This window comes from Arachis stenosperma, chromosome 5 (assembly GCF_014773155.1).
Source record: "Arachis stenosperma cultivar V10309 chromosome 5, arast.V10309.gnm1.PFL2, whole genome shotgun sequence".
Classification (NCBI taxonomy): domain Eukaryota; kingdom Viridiplantae; phylum Streptophyta; class Magnoliopsida; order Fabales; family Fabaceae; genus Arachis; species Arachis stenosperma.
In genome coordinates this window covers 3442551-3463427 of record NC_080381.1, presented here as the reverse complement: position 1 = coordinate 3463427, position 20877 = coordinate 3442551, and the positions used below count along the sequence as shown (strand labels likewise).

Here is a 20877-nt window from a genome sequence, read left to right as displayed (position 1 = left end):
TATGATAAATATTAAAAATCATTAGAATTTATTAATTTCCGTCATTAATTAGTAATCAATATTTAAAAATATAAATTAAAATATATTATTAAACTAAAACAATTAAGTTAACAATTAAAAATAATAATAAAAGATAATAAATTTGATGAATCTCTAATATTTTTCATAATTTATTTCTTTATTCTTATTAATTATGTGAGTGAGTGAGCGAGAAAAGGATGATGATCATGGTGATGGGTGTCATAGCTTGATGCCCTAAATTGAAATAAAAATAAAACATAATTAATTTGTTGATGTAATTAAATGATTGATTAATAGTAGAGAGTCACGTGCTATGGCAATAGATGTCCCCTCACATAGAGGCGAAGCCCATCTTCATCTTACTCGCTTGCCCCCCTTATGCTTGCTTCTCCATTATATCTTCTTAACCTCATTTAATTTATTACTATATTTATCTCAATTCTCACCAACTTAACCACCACTATTCTCTCATCCACACCTTCCTACTAAAACTTTTATTTTTTTTAAATAATTTATAAAAATTAATTTTTAAAAGTTATATTTATATTATCCGTATTTAATAAATTAAATTAAAAATAATTTTTAATATACACAAATAATAAGTGTGTTTGGTAAAATTATTTTTAAAATTTAAAAATATTAAATATTAATATAAAAATTAAAATTTTTAATTTTAATAAATATAAATTTTTTAAAAAAATTAATATTTTTAAAAATATTTTTAATTTTTAAAAACTACAAATATAAGAATATAAATTTTTTAATTTACTAAACACAAATACCTCTTCAAAAAATTTTACCAAATTAAACTTCATAATTACATAAGTATCCGAAATATAACATACGATAAATAAATACGACTTTTACAAAAATATTTTCGTTCTAATTTAAGTCGAGTTATATCTCAATAAGCTATGTTTGTTATAACATCAATCATCTTTCTATAAAACGAACAAAAGATCACAAAGTGAGTGGTAAAAAAACTCTAAATCTTTCCCACAATTTAACTGATTTATATCTCTCTATTAAATTGAGTACTAAAATATTTTTTTGCAGATACACACTCTGCGCTCAAGATCAAAGAAGCTTCCAGATACAATCGAAGAAGATATATTTTTGGATATATTCAAAGACTCTAAAACAAAACTTATAGATGTTCTTATTTTTTTTCTTAATTGATTTTATAAGATGTGATTTATATTATATGAAGTTTTCTTTTACATACATTTTTAGAGCCATTTAAGCTTTGTAGGGTAATAAAATCATATTTTACGAAACCAATTAAAAGAAATCAATTTCTCCTGAAACTACAACACTGTTCATATATACATGCCCCTACATTAAATATTCCCAATTATTATTATTATTAATTTTTTTTGGGACATCCTTTTATTCAATAAGTTAAAAATTAATCAATTATAAATTTAAATTTTATTTAAAAGTTTGTCGTCGTTTAATTAATTATTATATATACAATATAAAATTTAAATTCTGACACTTATTTAAATAAAAGAATAGACTCATTATTCAACTAATTCAAATTAATTAATTGTTTAATTATGTTGTTATTACAATTTGAAAGTTTGTATTTGTATTTATAACAACCCTGCCATATATGAGTAGTGCCATAAATGTCATTGCTCATTTATGGGAATGAAAATTTATTAGTTCTTGATTGAAGGAATAATATAATAGCATGAATGATGTTAAATGTAATGTATATAAGGCAATGTGAGAGAAAGTCGGGTACACCTTTCACCCTTATGTTATCTTGTTAGGCCTTGCCCCCCTTATCATTCATTATTCATGCAATCATATCACCATGCATATAACTCAACATATTTCAATTACGAAATTGTCTACTATATATATGGGTATGTATAATACAATACATATTCCAATTTCACTCAATATATATGAAAAATTATTGAGATGCGGGATCCAATACACTATTGACCTCACAAAACACCTTCAATTCTTATCCGTTCGTTTAGAGGAATGAATCAATAATGTGTATATATATGCATATAATAAATGGGTGTATATATGCATATAAAATTATATAGCTCTCAGAAAACAAATTATTTAGATGTATAATTCAGTTTTTATTTGATTAATCAACTGTGAAACAGTGATAGTATATATTTCTCATCAATATAGTTAGAATTAAAGTTGTGATATTGCGTACTTTTAAATGGAGTTCAAATTTGCAACCAATTAATTTTTGGCTTGTTGAATAAAAAATATCGTAGATAAAAAAAATTTGTGACACTGCATGGAATGTAATTTTCAGATTTTTTAGAAATTTGGTGTGTTTGGTTTCTGATTTTTTATAAAATTATGTTATAATATTTTTTGTTTTTAGAATTTTATAATAAAATTAAAATTATATTTTTATTTTTATTTTTATTTTATATTTCACTTCTTCTCTTACAAAATTGTAAATACTGAAAAAAAAAAAAAAAACATGTCCTAAGCTGGCATCAGTTCATCGGCGTTAGAAGCTATCTTTTGAGTCTGAGGCTTTACCATTTTTTTTTAATTAATGAATTTATCATATAGATGAAGCTATTTTATTATTGTGTGTCGTGTTTGTGAATGAGTTTTCTTTTATTTTTTTCAGATATAGATTTAAAACCTAAATCATGATATATTGATTTGTCATCATGCACACGAGTGGGTGTTGGGCAAAATACAAACAAATTAATTTAACATCCATGCATAATGATAGTAGGAATTTTCAGTTTTTTATCAAAAGAACCAAATATATTCTTTTTTTTTTCTGTAACAAAAGATTATTTGTTCAGAATACTAAGAACAGCAAAATTATTGGGAGTGAACATTGAGAAAATATGGTTTGAACTCTGCTATAAAAAAGCACACGTAAAACAAATAAAGGAATAAAAGTTATCGTGAAACCTTTTATTTTAAATATTTGATGTATAATTGTTATTTATTTTTAGATTTTCGTTTCTTGATTTTGAATATACTTTTAGGATAAATTTATCCATTTTTATTTTTTCAAATAATAATATTATAGACAATAATAAACTAATTATAACAAAAAAGCTTAAACTAAAAACATTGTAGATTTTGAAGAAAAAAAATATTAATTATAAAAAATTGGGCTATAATGTTAAAATTATGATTTTGCCACCACTAATATTCTATCATTTTAAATTTGGTATTTTTTCAAATCTTTTATGGTTGTTCTTTAAATTTTCGCAAAACCTTAATAAAAATTAAATGTCATTTTCAATCCGGGCCTTTTTTTTTTCAAAAGACAAGGCATCCTTCCACAATTTGAAAATTCCAAATCGGTCCTTGATTATCCAAGTAATTAGTCTAAATTACCCCTTTAAATGGTGACTTATTAATGTGTCTAGACTACTTAGATCAATTACTTGGATGGTTAAAACCCAATTAGAGATTTTCGATTTGTGAAGAGATATTTTATCATTCAGACAAATGATTGAGAATCGAAAAAGGCATGCTTAAAAATAGAAAAATTTTGCTAACAAGTAACAAGAACACTTATTAACAATACAATTTAGGGAGAATAAAACTTTGAAGTTTTTAATGCACATAAGTATGCTTTTCCTATAACATCATTTCCTTCTAGTGCAATTGTTAGTAAATAAGTAAAAACAGTACCTGCAATGTTGAACCATAGCATTGGGAAATATAATACAGACTTTATTTATATTATCTATAGACTAAATTCAAGTCGAACAAGATTCATTGACATAAAATAAAACAAAATATAAACAACTTTTCATGTGGTTTTTGTAGCCTGCAAAATTCTATCTGAGTGGGTGCACCTTTCCCGGCCTTGTTGAGGAAGGTGATCTAGACTCTGAATCCTCATGATTTGGAGATGGAGGTCCTCTTCCCAACCTCTGTAAGGCCGAAGGTCTGGTGTTTTCAATTTTAAACCTCACCCTCTTCTCAGCTGTATTTTCATCATACAGTTTTGTTGAGGAAGGTGATCTAGACTTTGAATTCTCATGATTTGGAGATGGAGGAGGTCCTCTTCTCAACCTCTGTAAGGCCGAAGGTTTGGTCTTTTCAATTTCAAACCTCACCCTCTTCTCAGCTGTATGTTCTTCATACAGCTTTGTTGAGGAAGGTGATCTAGACTTTGCATTCTCATGATTCGGAGATGGAGGTCCTCTTCTCAACCTCTTTAACACCTGAGGTTTGGTCTCCTCAATCTGGAAGCTCACCCTTCTCTCATCTGCCATGTTTCATCACACAAAGCAAAGGCTTCTGAAAAACCAAGGACTAGAAGACTATGTAATATTTGTGCTCTAGTGGAACTTATTTTAGGGTTCACTTCAACATCATTTGAAAAAAAATGGAAAACAATTAATTGAAGACAACTTTGAGAAAGTTCTCATTGTTACAGAGTATATTTAATCATCTTTAATTAAATAAAGCCAATTTTCTTCTTAACCTCCCTCCCCCCCCCCCCCCCCCCCCCCGGGGGACAAAAAACAAAAAAAAAAGGAACAATTAAATAAAGCCAGTTTTCTTCTTAATCATATTTGTTGGTTCAAGTGACCTCACAAGTGTATCCTGAAAGTCTTGAGACTAAACTGAAGTGAACTTCACAATACAGTGTTGGTCCTAACTTCAAACCTAGCCCTTTTTTTGCTAGAACAAGAGTCAAAAGGAACAATTATTATATCTAACAAGTAACATTTGGTGTTAAGCAGACTTTTAAAAACAATCGTGCAAATATCATCTACTGGTTTGTAAATACTAAATGACCAGATGTCTAACCTTCACCAGAGGCATTCATAACACCTTCCACCTTTATCCTATCAGAATCTTTAGGCTTGCAGTCATATCCTGAACGCTTATCGGAAAGATTAACTGTGCCAGGTGCCATCTTTTGTTCTTCATCTGAACATTGACCCCCAAAAGGCTGCATATAGCAGAACCTAAAATACCAATAATTGCAAAAGGATTAATAATGCAACATAAGTAATCATGAAATATAGAGCAAATTTTCATGACATGAAAACACAGTTACTCAAGCAAATATGAAATGGACTATCGTTTAGGATACCATTGCATAGGTAATTTTTCGACGTCATAGTTATGAGGTAACATTCTCCACTTTCTGCACTTGTCACATTGCACCCATTCGGAATCAGGTTTGTAGATACAATTATCTTTATGCTGGAAAAAGAAACGAAAGTACAGTTCAGCACATTTCCCTAGTAAACAAAGATATATATGTAAAAAATTGGAGTTTGTAGCATGAATAGTGACTTCTAACCCCCTATTTATCCATTTAAAACATCAGTTTATTCTCCCATTCAACCAGAGATACTAGTGTAGGAGGAAAACCAAAGTGAATGTCAAATTTCTAACATGTCTCATAAGATGAACATAACTATTAACACGACGTTTACCTAATTACAAGCAAATTCTGTTACTCAAAACAAGAAATAGCAATGATAAATTGAGAAGCAACCCCTCTATTATTACAATAGAACAATAGAATTTTCAGAAGAGCTTTACCAACTTAAGTGAATCAAAATTTTTGTCCCAGTATTCATCTGCTTTTTTCGCAAGCCACTCCTCAAGTAGCGCATATGACTCAGAGTCTTGAAATCCCTGCTTGTTGTTATGCACCCAAACACGGCCATCCTTATCATCCTATGCCAGTAAGCACAAAACAAGTACAGGAGTTAAGATGTAAAGAAAGTGTGTTTTTAGAGAAAATGAGCAAATAATTGTTGACAGCATTCAAGTAAAGACTCTGATAACAACATTGATTCCCATAAGATACAGGTATTAGAAACTTCTTTAGAAGTTCAATTGGAGAAATTTATTCAAAGTAAGTTCCATGAAAAGTAGGCGGAACATAAGTATAACTGAGGCTCTTGAGAATAGAAAATCCTTGGCAGAATGCAAAGAACATAAAATAGCATTGCAAAATGCAAGGATCAAAGATGGAAACTAATTAAATCAAGAACATGTATTTCCTCATATATGTACTTTTTAATTTTTAGATTTTCATGTCATTAAATATATTTAATTATATTAAATAGTTAAACTATCTTTTAAAATAAAATTTATATATGTGAATTGCATTAACTCATCGTAACAATGCAAGCAAACTAAAATATAATCTAGGAACATAAGACAAATAATTTTTATTAAAAAAATAAAAATATTAAAAAAAGAGAGAAAGAACTCTTATCATTTAGACAGCTTAACAAAGTACATAATTCCATTTGCAACACACAACCAAATTAAGTAAAACTATCTAAGCATGTAAACATTATTCCCTCGTATGTTTGAAAAATGGTTTGAGTCTAGAAAAAAAAAAGATACCAAAGCAACATAATGCTTTCAAGGAAATGCAATCCGAAAAGACCATACCATTAAATTGGTCACATCTATGACACCAATTATACCCCGCCCTACATCTGCACTATGGATCATACCACCAACTCTCTTGTAAGCCTACAAAGGAAAACAGACAAATATAAACTCCAGTATTATATAGAGTGAAGCTAAGCATGCACAGTCAAACATGAAAATGTGTTGGAAGAGTAGCCAAACAAAAGAGCAACAGAAATTTTGAAATAAAGAGAAAGTTAAAGTAGCATCTATTGCACAAAAATAAGATAAAATCTAGCTTTTAGTGGCTTTATCATTTTGAAACAATTCTATAATGCTTAAATTGTCAGGTAAAAGCACATCAGTTGTTTTATATTCTAACAGGCACATCTGGAATAATCATAGGAATGATTAATACCCATGAAATCCAAGATCATCAGGTTCATGTATCTTCCAATGGTAGTTTATAAATTATAGCATGCCAAGTTCCCCATAATGGTTACTCCAACAATGTGGACTAACTCACCTCAATTAAACGACCATGCCAGTACAAAAATATTCCACAGTTTCCGTGCTCCCATTCTAATTCACTATATCCCAGAGTTAATTCAACAGGATTTCCCAAGATGTCACCAGATTCCACGACAGTTTTTGTTAGAAATTTTGCTAGTGGTCGACTTTTAACCTGAGCAAAGATAAGAGGAACAATTAGAATGAAGCTAACAAGGCTTAAAGATCATAAATCATCAACTTCCGTGGCCCCCTGGCTAGTTATAATGTATAAACAGAGGGTTGTCTTAGTTGCACTTCAATCATCAAGGTGTGTGGAGAACCTTGAAATAATGAGGAAGATTGAGGTGCACTGGTGCACGGATCACTTATAGTGCGCTGTATTAATTTTATATCTCTAGCCAGACTTCAAAGATGTTTAGATGCATTTGAAAATTACCTATTTTCTTTGCGTGATCTAAAAAATTGCGGAGTACCTCAAAAAAGTTCTCTTAAACTTCAGAATAAGTCTATCTAATTTCAAGATCATATTGATAAAAATAAAATTGCTATATGAAATATTGAAATTTTAAATTTCTTCAAGATAAAAGAGAAAAAAGAAAGTGTATAATTTTGTGATCACTTTAAATACACCTTTTTTGTCACTTTTAAATGTAACAAATCACAATTTGAATCTGACTAAGACTAGAAATTAATATAGTGCAATATAAGCAATTGATGTTTGCCCCCACAATCTTTACATTAGATTGTATGGTGCAACACACACCTGGAAATTTGAAGTGCACTGAAGCATTCTCCAAAAAGCATAATATTATAAGCAAGCTGTGCAAGAATGGATTACCAGTGTTCCTTGAACAAACATCTTCATTCGTGGAACTAAGAATATGACTTCTAAATAAGCTCGTAGCGAGAAGTCTAGTGGAACCTGAATGCAACAGAACATAAAACAGGATACATAGTTTCAAATGAGAAACTTGAAAAAGCAAAAGTGGTGCCAAACCTTCAGACTAACTTGGCCTTGACGAGAACGAATCCTTCTAGAGCGGACAAAAATGTCGCCTTGGTGGAAAGAACTCCCACCAAACAGTCCATCCTGCCATTCTAGACAATAACCTGACCCCCATTCATCAAGGTTCCATATGTAGATCTGTGTTCCTGTAGCACCACAAAACAAGGCTGCCTTCTCCCCAATTAGATACTTGTCAAATGGTGAAAAGTCCTTAATAGCTTTCAAATTTTTTTTTGCCAAAGCTTCAGACTGAACAGCTGTGTCAATTTCCACCTGTTGTCCTTGCCGACAGTAACTAACTATTGGAATCTCAATATTCTGCAGTAAAATCATTTAAAAGGATAGCAGTAAGAACTAACAGAAATTCCATCATTATTTAGAATAATAAATACGTGTCAATCAGCATTGGGTTGTTTAATGACATCTGCCATCTGGAAGTAAGACGATTTATTTTTAAACCCACAACAACAATTAATGATGTATGAAATACAACAAAACAAAATTTCATAGAACTCTCCATACATCTTTGCCTTCATTCAAAGATTGTGAAAGAAACGCTAAAGATCTGGAGTTAGCAGTCTGGGTTAGAACAAGAACATCCCTCCCAAGCCTCATTGCTCCTGTCTAAGTAAGAAAACCATGAAGGAAAAACAATTATGAATTCAGTCAAAGTCAAGCAAAAAGACAAAGTGTAAACTGAAGAGATCTTATTTATCTTATAATTTGACACAAAACAAAACAAGGCTGTGAATTAAAATCTATCTTATATGTCATCCTTTTAACCTGGAATGGGGTTTTGTGAGAGAACAAGGGGTTGTATAAGATCAATTTATGCTTCTGTCAATATCCACAATGATGCCAAGGTATCAGCACACAAAGCTAAGAGAAATTCCAACACACAAAAGCCAAGCAAGCAAAACAAGCCTTAACTAGTTTCAATTCTTCTTATATTTTATAAAAGATATTTATTCATAGTAGAGGCTTCGGAGGGAAGAGCATATGTTGGTTAACCAAACTTTTTAATGAGATCCTAGCATCTGAGAGGATGTCAAATGAGTGGAGGAAAAACACCTTAGTCCCTATTTACAAGAAAAAAAGGATATACAAAATTGTAACAACTACAGAAGGATCAAGCACATAGGTCATACCATGAAGATATGGGAGAGGGTCATAGAACATAGGTTGAGATAGGAGACATAGTTCTCGAAGAACTAGTTTGGCTTTATGCTAAATAGATCTACCACCTAAGGTTAAGATATATACTTGTTAAGGAGAATGATGGAGACTCTAGAATAACAAAAAGATCTACACATGGTGTTTATTGCTTTGGAAAAAAAAGAAGCATATGATAGAGTATCAAGAAAGGTCCTATGGAAGGTCTCGGAAAAGAAGAGTATAATGTGACAGAGAAATTTCCTATTGGTGTAGGATTGCACTAAGGACCATCTCTAAGTCCATATCTCTTTACATTGGTTTAGGAGATACTGAACATATCCAGGAATCAGCACCCTAGGCATGTTTTTGCCGATGACATTGTCCTTATGGGAGAAATAAGGAAACCTTTAATTCAAAAGTGAGAGTTGTGGAGAAGAGCCTTAGAGGAGTATGGTTTGCACATAACCCGCGGTAAGATGGAAATTATGGAATGAAAGTTCCGTAGGTGAGAGAAAAATAATAATACAAAAGTGAAAAATAGAAAAAGCATCCTATCGCAAGTAAAGTATTTTAAGTATCTTGGGTGTATCATACAGCATAATGGAGAAATTGAGGAGGATGTAAAACATAGGACGCAAACGGGATTGTCAAAGTGGCAAAGTGCGTCTGGTTTTATATGTGACAAAAAAATACACTTGAAACTTAATGGGAAATTTTATCGCCATTAGGCCGGCTATGTTTTATTAAACATAGAGTGTTGGGCGGCAAATAAAATGCGTCCAAGCTGAAATATCACAAGTATCACCTTGTCCCGGACCATCGCAGGAAAACTATAACCAAGATCTTTTTTATCTGGCATTAACTAGAACCACGTGCATCCAAAGCACCTTTTACTAAGATCAATGTAGTTGTGTGTAAACCTAGACCAATAGCATGATGAACTAAGAATTCTCTGGGTCCTATTGTTAAGAATAGAGAATTACTACTCTCATTTATAGCATTTAACCAACCGGGCAACCATATGCTTCGCCCTGCATTGAACGCCAGAGATTAGGTTGCTGAGATGGATGAACGATCACACACGTATGCACAAAACATAGAACGAAGATATATGAGAGAAAGTTGGAATAGCACTTAGTGGTTTGGACATGTGGGAAGAAAATCGGCAAAGCATCCAGTTAGGAGGGTAGATTAGATGGAAGATAGACGTTAGCGAATGGTAGAGGAAAGGCAAAAGAAATCACACATGAGGTGGTCAAAAGAGATCTACATGTAACGGGTCTCATTGTAGACATGATATATGATAGAACTCAACGGCGTTGTTTATTCATGTAGTCAACTCCACCTAGTAGGATAAGGCATTGTTATTATTTTATTCACATTAGAGAATAATTGTGTAAAATGGACATAAAGCATTCTCTTAAACCAGCCACCAAAAAACCAAAAGATAGTGATACAAAACAACTAGACTTTGTCAGGAAGATACTGGTTGTTGGAGATCCAAGAAAACAAAAGCTTTTCAGCATGTAACACCCACAAACACTTTGAAGTTCAAATAGGCATCAAAGACAAAGGCAAAGGACAGAGTTACCTTAGATTCGAAGACAATTAGACAAATCAACCCAAAGGGAGCAAAACTAAGGTGAGCAGTGGAAAACCCAAAAAAAGAGGAAAAGAAATAACAACCTTGAATCCGATGCCAAATCTGCCAATGTGATCCTTGACATCTTTATCAGGTTGTTTATGCCCAAACGATACCATTTTCACAATCTCATCATGGTTCATCCCTTGACCATTATCAATAATTGACAACATAGGAACATTCTTCCCAGATTTCTTCAACTTGATCATCTCTACAAAAATATCCAACCTGTGACATCCAAGCAATAATAGGTACAATTTTAAGAGAATACCTTGGATCCTTTACCTCTAATGTTGAAGATTTGATATAACCATTTATTACTATTTTTTTATAGGAAAATTAAAAGAAAAGAAATCAATTGATGACAGAGAATATTACAAAAGAGAGGACTAGGTATTGCCTTGAGAAAGGGAAAAAATGCTTGTAGATCCTAAGGAAACACTCGGTTCCTGTCTTGAAATAGGAAGAAAAAGAACATAGTGGAATGGTAGAGATGCATCTCCCAAAGGTACAAAAATTGGCTTAAAAATTGCCTCCAAGACATGTCTCTTTGTGTAGCTCCATTTTGGAAGTAAAGAAATTATTTTAAAAATAGCATTTCCAATGCAAACTCATGTTTCATGAAAGTAGATCCAAGAAAGAAAAGTTAGAGTAAAATAAAGTACTGGTAGATTGCAAGTTACCAAAGAGAAACAAGCAAATAGCCAACAAGAAACAAAAAACCTACTTGGAGGCTTTGGCATCCCTTGAATTATCAACAAGCTCAGCTATCCCACCAAAAATCCATCCAGAATGAGCTTGACCAAGAGTTTTTAGGTAACTTGGGTCTGCTCGTATGTAATTTTTCTCGAAGAGTCTATCCTGCTTCATATGAGTTTTACTTTTCAATTCATCACAAGTTTCACTCATAGAATGGTTGGCACAATCATCAGTTTGAGGGCAGTTAGGATCAGAGGAACAAACTTCTGCACCATTTGCTGGGCCTCTCATCATCGAAGTATTAGGTCGGCGATGCTCCTCAGCCAAGTGCGAACCTGCTAAAGAATCATCTAGTCCAAATTACTTCACCAATTTAAATGACCAGGAGAAACTAAGATTCAAATATAGGACTCCATAGTCATCTTCACCATTTGGAAAGGAAAAGCAAACTCCCAAATTATAGATAAACCAGAGCTACAAACAACATGCTACAGCTACACCTCAAAAACAAACAATAAAATACAACACAATGCACAAAAAGAATAAATGCGTGCCAACCCATCAATTAATTAGATCACAAATAGATTGAAATAATGTGCATGAGATGATTTTAACTGAAGTATTAACTGATTACATTATTTTAAGAGAAAAATAAAATCCGATGTACCATAGAATGCATACCTGATTCGCAATCCCGTGGTCTACTATCCACAACGCATGTCTTGCCTATCCGATAGGCAACACTAACTGGGGTAGATGTCGAGGCTTTAGCAGGGGGCAGAATGTAAAACTTGTATGGCTCAAAGTCTGCAATAGCAATCTGCCAAAAATGAGTCTTAGACATTGCAAAGACAGTGAAAAGTGATTAACGGATAGGCTAAATCACACTCATTAATCACAAAATCCCATTATGTGTTGTTTTATTGTCATCAAATGAATATTTCAGTTCTTTTTCTTGTTTTGATACATAATCTTTTAGTTTTTAATAGACACATAGAATCATGTAGCCAAACATGCATATGACTGAAGTTGAGAACAAAAGATACAGAGACAGGTGTCAGAGATAAGACATAAGAGTTGCATCTCTTCCTTGGTCCCCTTCTGCTCCCGCTCTAGTGGATACAAAATTAGGCAAACTTTGCCCTAGAACAGAGACATTTTGTATTTTATGCCTAGACCTTCCTCAAATAGATTTATGCCTCCCAGTGTTTATATTTTTTTCTTGAGACAGTTATATCAAACGAGGCCTAATTGGCATTAAACCGTGCTAACAATTATAGCAACCATTATAAATAAAGGATTTCATCATAATCACAAACATGTGCATGCCAGAGCTGAAATAATAATTAATAGAAGTAACACACCATGTCATACTTGTGCAGGAAATCCAAGAACCTTCTCCACTCGTGCCTTTCATGCGAATTTTCTGGGGCAGGATCCAATGAAAACTGGGGCAACATGGAAATTCCTGATACTTTCATATGTCTCATTGTATGTATGTTCAACTCATTGGACCTGCAAAAACTTTTTTCACGTCAGCAAATGAATCACACACAATAAATGCTAAAGAATATAGAAAACTAAAGTATGCTTCAGTAAGAAGAATAATTCATACAGTTCAGTAGGCGCGTTTGTGGACTTGACACTGCATATAGTTTTCCGATCCTTTTTAAGGACAAAACTCATCTGCATAAAGAGGATCAAGAAGAGAGAAACATTAACAGCGCATTACGTGCTATTATATCAAAAATCAAAGAGCGATGAAAGTTCAGAAAGCTAACTTGTGAATGCTTTAGTCTTGTTACAAAAAAAATAAAAAATAAAAATAAAAAAAAATCTCATTTGAAAGAGAATATGGCTCATAAACAGAACGAAGCTCCAAAGCTTTAAAACTTGCATTTTCAAGAAGATAACAGCAGCATGCAGCAATTGCAATGCAGGTTAGGAAAACAGCAAAACTCAAAAGTGCAATTAAAGAAAGAGAGAAGGAAGAATGTTACTTACTATTACTATGATAATGGTGATGAAAGGGAAGGGAAACCCTAGGTAGCAGTGAAGAATGGAGAGGGAAGAGAGGAAGTGAAACGACGTCGTTTGGGACAGAAGGGAGAAAGAGTGAGGAGGACTGAGGGAAGAAGAACGGGGAAGAGAAATGAAGAGACGTTTACCCGCTCAGAGCCGATATATTCGATCAACACGTTGGACAGTCTCACATTCTTTTTTTAATTGTTTAATAAAATGTAATTTTTTATTTTATATTTTTTAAATAAAATTAAAAAAATATAAAAAAATATTAAATAATAAAAAATTATAGAAAAAAATCCTAAACAGACAATTATTTTAAAAGACAACGATATTTTTGACAAAAAAAAAATACTCAATTTAACTTTTAAACTTTATTTTTATAGGACTGATTAACTCTTATGTTAAAAAAAAGTTAATATTAATTTTTTGCACAAAAATTAATTAATTCCAAAAAACAAAAAAACAGAGCCGAGTTAGGTATTTTTTTATCAGATGGAGTATTCATTTAAAATTATATTTTATTAAAAAAGAGGAATGTTAGGGGGTCAATAATTTTGGTGTTTTGTAACTATTAATTGACCATCAATAATATTTTTAATAGTGTAAGATTATATTTAATAATAAAAAATCATTTACTTTTATTTTAATGGTTAAATATTGGCTAAAAAATACAAAAATTACTGGTCTTAGACTTTTTCTTAAAAAAATATATAGGTAAACAGCGAGTAAAACCCCATAATGGTCCCTCAGATTGAGCCCGTGCACTAATGTTACCCTGAGTTTCGAAATGCTCTAATTGCACCCTTCAGATTGAGCTTAGTGCGAAATCCCGGTCTCTCCACCCAATTCCGGCGTGACTAAGCAGCCGGAGCGCTGAGCTGGCAGTTCCACCACCGCCACGTGGGCTTCATCACCTTCCACCATCACCATTGTTCCTCCAATTGGAGCCATTACCCTTCTCTCTTCTTCCAATTTTCCTTTCCCTTTTTCCCTTCCTCAAGCATTATAGCTCTTTCCATTGGCCTAAGGCTGAACCATCAGGTCCAGAGTCGTCGAGCTTTTTTCCTGGTGAACCACTTCTGCCGGGCCCGAGCTTACTGTCACCGCCAATCTGCCATCTTCATCACCCTCTTCCACGCACCGAACCCTAGCCCTATCGCAGCTTCCAGCATCTCCATCGCCACCACCATCACCTCCAGCCTTTACCCAGCGCCGCCACATCTTCCTCACCCATTTCCTCTTCTCAGCTAAAGAGCCGCGTACCTTCATCTTTGTTCCTCATCACCGAACTACTGCTACCGCAATAGCCGCTGCAACACTACTATGTCAGAACGGTGAAGCCTATAACGCGAGCAAAGAAGAAGAAGAAAAAGAACTGAGGAAGAAGTAACGTTTTTCATAAAGAGTGCAAAGTAACGAAGAATTTTTGGACGCGTATTTTCACTCATCATTAATACACATGACTCTATTTAAAATTGGGCCAACTTGGTTACATCGTTACATGGATGTGTATCGCGCCCGTTTTTTATAAACGCACAACCTCAGTTTTCATTGTGTTCTCCCCATCATAATGAGCTTGAGTCCACTGAGCTAAAAATTGACTAAACTGCTTACTTGCATAAATAATATCTGAGCGAGTAGTGGTCAAATAAACGAGTTAGATGAAGAGAAATGTCATCTAAAAAAAGTTTGATTGTACTATTTATTAGAACGCTAAGGCTGCATTTGTTTATGAAAACAGGGACAAGACACTGGGAACAAAACATAAAGGATAGAGACACAAAATTTTGTATTCTTGTATTCTGTTTGGTGATAAACTAAAACAAATTATAAAAATTCAATTTATTCTCATTTTTTTCATTCAAAAAATTTGAGATAAAAAATATAATAATAAAAAATATAATTAAAAAAAATTAACAAGAATAATGAAAGAAAAAATAAAAAATAAATTGTGTCCATTATTAGTGTCTTCATGTTCTTTTTGCCATGATGAACACAAAATATACTAATTTACTGTCTTTCGATACATTGTCTCTGTCCATACCTCCTCTATCAAATATAATTTTATATCTCTATATTCGTGTCTCAATATCCTGTCTCTATAAACGAAACAACAACCTAATGAACTTAGCTCCCAAAAGACTAGAATTAATCAAAAGGTCCCAGTAATATTTAATGATGTGAAAGCGCTATCTCTTTGCTATAACGAGTTACTTCAGTATCCAAAAAAAATACTTTAATTTCCCAATATCCTTAATTCTAGAATGAGACTCTAAGGTTTGCTTAATGGTGGTAATCTCGTAAATGGAATTTTCAATAAGCACAATATCATCAACATATATTAGCAAGATTCACAGTGTGTTGATATCCACGAGAAAGAAAAAGATTGGAGAGTTTTTTATACTTACATTTGACTAGATTGGTGCAATCCATACAAATATTTGTGGAGATGACAATATTAATTTGGAAGACTTGAAGAGAGGCTCGGTGGCAACTCCATGTATACCACTTCCAGAAATTGCTACAAAAGAATGTATTGTTCACGTCAAGCTGCTAAATTGACCTTTGTTTAATAGAATTTAAAGCCATAATTCTAACAAACTTGTAAATTTCATAAAAGATTTCGATCCTAATAGAATAATTTTATACAATGAGTCACTACGTTTAGAAAAAAGAGAGGTGAAGAGATGTGAAAATGATCTAATCTGGTTAGGTCTGATTTTGCTTAAGTTTAGCCAATTATAATGTCTAGTCCAATAAATAGAAAGAATGCGAAAAAAAGAGTAAATATTCATTTCTGTATACAAAATTTGGACGCTAACAACACTAACAATAAAAAATTGAAAACTATATAAAAATAAGTTTTGTTCAATAAAAATAGTTAATTATTAATTTTTTCATAATTCCGTAAATATCCTCCCATTTTCTCTTTCGATTGCTACATGTTATCAGAACCAGATGGTTTCTGAGGTTTTGGTGACACTACTGGTGTTGACTTGTACTCTAATACCATGTCATGATACCACTCATCCCAAAAGCTTTAACTAATGAAAAAAGGTAACACTAATTATTATATCTCTAATATTCCATAAACCTCCATTATACACATTGTACAAATATTCCATTGACTCCTCATACTTTCCCTATAAAAAAATTTCTAACATTACTATAGAAATCCATAATAAAGTGTGTGTGAACGTGTATAGTGTAAGGGCAAAAAAATAAAATAAATTGAAAAAACAAAAAGTGTATTTAGTTCTTTTGTACCTGTTGTAAGACAATAGATATGGAGAGAGAAAATAAATTTGGTTTAAGTTTGTCTGAATATAAAATTTGGTGATAATTTTTTTTATGATGAAAATGAAACTCAACTAAAATTATTAGTTAAAAATTGTTAAATAATGTAACATGTTAAACTAAATTATTATCCAGTTACTTTTAATTATTAACTTCACAAACAACTCATACATGTGAGTCTTTACTTTCTCTTATTTTTTAATTGTTGTTACAGCAACTTCCACCCAATAAAGGGAGTTTTCGGTACAAATAACAAAAATAAAAACAACAAAACATACATGACATACATTTTTTATTAGCTTTTTATTTTCACCTACCCTATCATACACATTAAAACACTAAATCACCAAACACTAACTATACAATAATTTTTTTGGCATTGCCATCAAAATGATTGTGAATTAAAATTTTATTACTATTCTCACAATGGTTTTACATCTCTCTCCGCATTTGGATGAAAGTGAAATTCTTTGGATTAGCTTTTTCAAATTGAAGTAATCTAATCTGTTGGATAAAATTATTAAAATTATTTACCATGTAGTGCAAGAGAATGAGTGGAATAGTTGATGATAAAGTTATTGGAAGAGAAATAGGAATATTATGAAAATAAGAACAAGCTAAAAAAAACAAAAGTTCATTAAAAAGTTTAGGTCTGGGATACAGAGTCTATATCCCTCTTTTAACCCAAAGACAAATTTTTTTCCCTACCTCTGTCACAATATGGGGAGATACAAATTAAACACACTTTTCTCAACCATCACTTTATAAGAACAACTTCTCTCAACTCATATCGATCAATCAAAACAACAAAAATCTATGTTCATTTACTTCATTAGTTCATTATTATTCCAAAAATTTATTCATTCTAATTAAATTATTGCAAAATTTAATTCCAACACCTACTTCAAGGGGAGCATGTATGAAAAAGAACTAAATTTATGCAATGGACCAGGGACAACTTCATGATATTCCATACAAAAAATACAATCACTTGAAAGATCGAATAATGGAAGATCGCAAACCATCTTTAATTTCCATCCAATCTAACACTAACTAACATGACATTTCATCATAATCATATCAGCAAAATCGCAGAAGTTTGATTTGACTGAAACCAGAGCTTTACTGTAAATATATATATATTGAAAAAAAAAACTACCTTATAAGCTAATTAGTAGGATTCTGGCTTACCTCTGATCCATGAATCCACTAATTGACATCATTTTTGCATGCAAGATCTCAGATCCATTTTCCTCCATCCCCACCAACCAAAAATTTAATTTTATTCGAAACAAAAATGACGATAAACACAGAACGACTAGATTGAAAGTTTTACATCTCATTTGATTTATCAACGAAAATAAAATATAAAATACAGATTTGCAAAAGAAATCGCAAGTCCATAGATGAAACAAGGAGAAGACGGTGAATCTCTTTGGAATTAGGATCATTGCATGCAAAAATGATGAGAATTAAATGGGTTCCGCAATTGGAAGAAACTGCATGCGTTCGCAAAAATTAGAACACATTAACTGACATCATTTTTGCGTGCAAGATCTCAGATCTATTCTCCTCTACCCCACCAAATAAAAATCTAATTTTATTTAAAAAAATGACAATAGACACAATCAAAGCGGCTAAATTAAATATTTTGCATCTTTTTTATTTATAAACAAAAATAAAAAAATACAGATTTGCAGAAGAAATCGAAGTCCATGGGTGAAGATGGAAAATATCTATGGAACTAGGATCATTGCATGCAAAAATGATGAGAATTGAATGGTTCCGCTGTTGAAAGAAGCCGCATGCGTCCGCAAAAATTAGGTCAATATAAATTGGGATTGAAAAGAGAGTATAAATAGAAGAGGCTAAGCTCTACATAGGAACCCGCGGGTACCCACCCGCTCCTATCCGCTCAGGGCGGATTTTTAGCGGGGTGGGTTCTTGGGAGGGACAGGACGGGATCGATTTAGACAATACTCGTCCCGCTATATATGTAATATATATTATTTTAATATATAATATGTATAATATATGTAAAATAATTAATAAATGATTAACAATATTGTATCATATTTAAATTTTTATTTTAATTTATGTTATGTATGTGATGATGGTTATATAAATATTAAAATTTAATTTTATTTATTAGATTTTGATAATTATAGGAACGAGTAGGGGAGGAACGGGTACCCGCAGGAGCGGGTTAGGGTTCAGCGTTTTACTACTCGCAGATAGAAGTGAGGGGTTCTATGCAGGTTGGTGTACGATAGAGCGGAATCAGGTAAAACAAAAATCCGCCCCTACCCACTCCGTTGCCACCCCTACTTCTACAAAAGAGTCAAACCCACTATTAAGACAAACTTAATGGCATTTATTGAATGTATTTTTTTTATGGTAGCTGAGATTTTTTTATTTGATTTACATGGAATATGTTCAATGAAAGTTTTTAAATTTATTTACTTAACAATAATATAAAAGCTTAAATTTTGTATATATTTTACTAAATAATTCTTAATGGGTGATTTTAATATGCATCAGTTTTATTATTATTATTGGCATATGTGCAAGTCAAAATACATTTTATTTATTACCCTTATATAGCACAAAGTATACAAAATTATTATTTTGTTATTAATAATAAAAGGATTATATACACATAAAAAGTTGCTTATCAAATAAATTATGATATATTTATATATAAATAAATACATTATTACATATATTTATAATATGTATTTTATATATGTATGATTTTTTATGTGCACTTGTTATAAATGTGAAAGGATTAGAATTCAACAAAATTTGCTAATGAGTGAGAAAAAAATTAGTTAAAATGTTAAAAGTAAAAAATATGTTTTTATGAGTGTTTAATAATAATTGTTAGCAAAATAGTTTTTTTTGGTGACTTGTTAGCAAAATAATTTGTTTCCACCTATGTTACCATCTATTTTATTTTCACGGAAATAAAATCTACTACCTTTGAGAAAAAAAATAGTTTCTGTTTCCTCCATGTTCAACTTAAAATGTAAAATTATTTTACACTCCTTAGTCATTACCGAAACAAAATCATTTTTTAACTTATATTAATTAATTAAAGAAACTTTTGTTTATATCATTTTCACACGAAAAGAAAATGGTTTTTTCTTTTTCTTTTTTCTAGGTATCGGTAACAATGAAAAGTGGCCCAAAGTACAAAGGGACCTTTTTTAATTTTGATTCTACATTTGATTCGTGGGCGTTTTCCCAAACTGAAACGAGCACAAAGCCTTTTGCTCTAGTCCTTTTCTTGTTTCTGGTTTCTAATTTCTATTAATCTTAATGGAAATATTATATGAAAATATTTTTTTGAATGCAGTGTTTTGTTTTGTTTTTCTAATTGTGATTAGGGTTAGGGACTTAGGGTGTTGCACTGAGTTGATTTATTTATGGTGGATGGTGTTAGTTGGCTCAAAGTCTCAAACTAACATAATCTTTTTACAATATTACCAATTTTGTTCTTTTTTTTTACGTTTTTTAGAATTTTTTTTGTAATACCAATTTTGTTCATTATCAGGCCACAAAAAAATGGTATATTGGTTCCTCACTTCCTCTAGGCCTTCCGAGTCCAAACGAGCATAGTTCTATTTTGACATGTAGTTCATATTACACATTTAAGTTTTTTTGGTAACTAAGTTCAATCAAGTCGGTTCAAATAAACAAAAATCAGTTTCATTAGTGAAAGCGTGTAGACTTGAATGAACACGTATTATAATCTTATTTAATTAAATGAATGTAAAAAATAAATTACATATTAAAATATCACAAGATAACACCAACATTACTTAAATTAACATGTTTGTACTATATTCAAATCTTATTTAATTGCATGAATGTAGGTTCACATTTATTGGATTGAATTTTTTCCAAAAACAAAAAAACATTGAAATTTCCTAATTTTGACACCAAAGTATTATTACAAAAATACAGAAACAAAAATTTAATGATTTTTTAAAAGTTTTTTCTGTTACTCTTACTTCTTTCAAGAGCATTGCTTTTCAATTAGACTTGAATGCACACTTAATGAATTGAAATCTTACATGCAAAAATTTGAAAGAGAATAAAAAAGGAAAAGAAAATGATAATAACGACGATATAGCGATGATGATAACGATGGAGG

At 31.6% G+C, this 20877-nt stretch overlaps 1 protein-coding gene across 7 annotated transcripts; it reads right to left on the bottom strand.

Annotated features, from left to right (window-relative positions):
* Positions 1-3696: 3696 nt before the first annotated feature.
* LOC130980061 (uncharacterized) lies at positions 3697-18542 on the bottom strand. Of its 7 annotated transcripts, none has more exons than XM_057903664.1 (16): positions 17878-18542; positions 15830-15942; positions 13012-13082; positions 12761-12911; positions 12078-12216; positions 11425-11734; positions 10742-10925; positions 8423-8524; positions 7892-8218; positions 7733-7816; positions 6908-7066; positions 6421-6504; positions 5554-5691; positions 5096-5208; positions 4807-4967; positions 3697-4258 (listed from the first exon to the last, which is right to left on the bottom strand). In XM_057903664.1, exons 3-16 carry the CDS (start codon positions 13080-13082, stop codon positions 3825-3827), a joined length of 2457 nt encoding a protein of 818 aa, XP_057759647.1. In that variant the 5' UTR covers positions 15830-15942; positions 17878-18542; the 3' UTR covers positions 3697-3824. The 7 variants fall into 7 exon arrangements, with proteins under 7 accessions (XP_057759647.1, XP_057759645.1, XP_057759648.1 ...); XM_057903662.1 differs by having other exon boundaries at positions 17910-18542; XM_057903665.1 differs by having other exon boundaries at positions 11425-11731; positions 17910-18542.
* Between the last annotated feature and the right edge of the window lie 2335 nt (positions 18543-20877).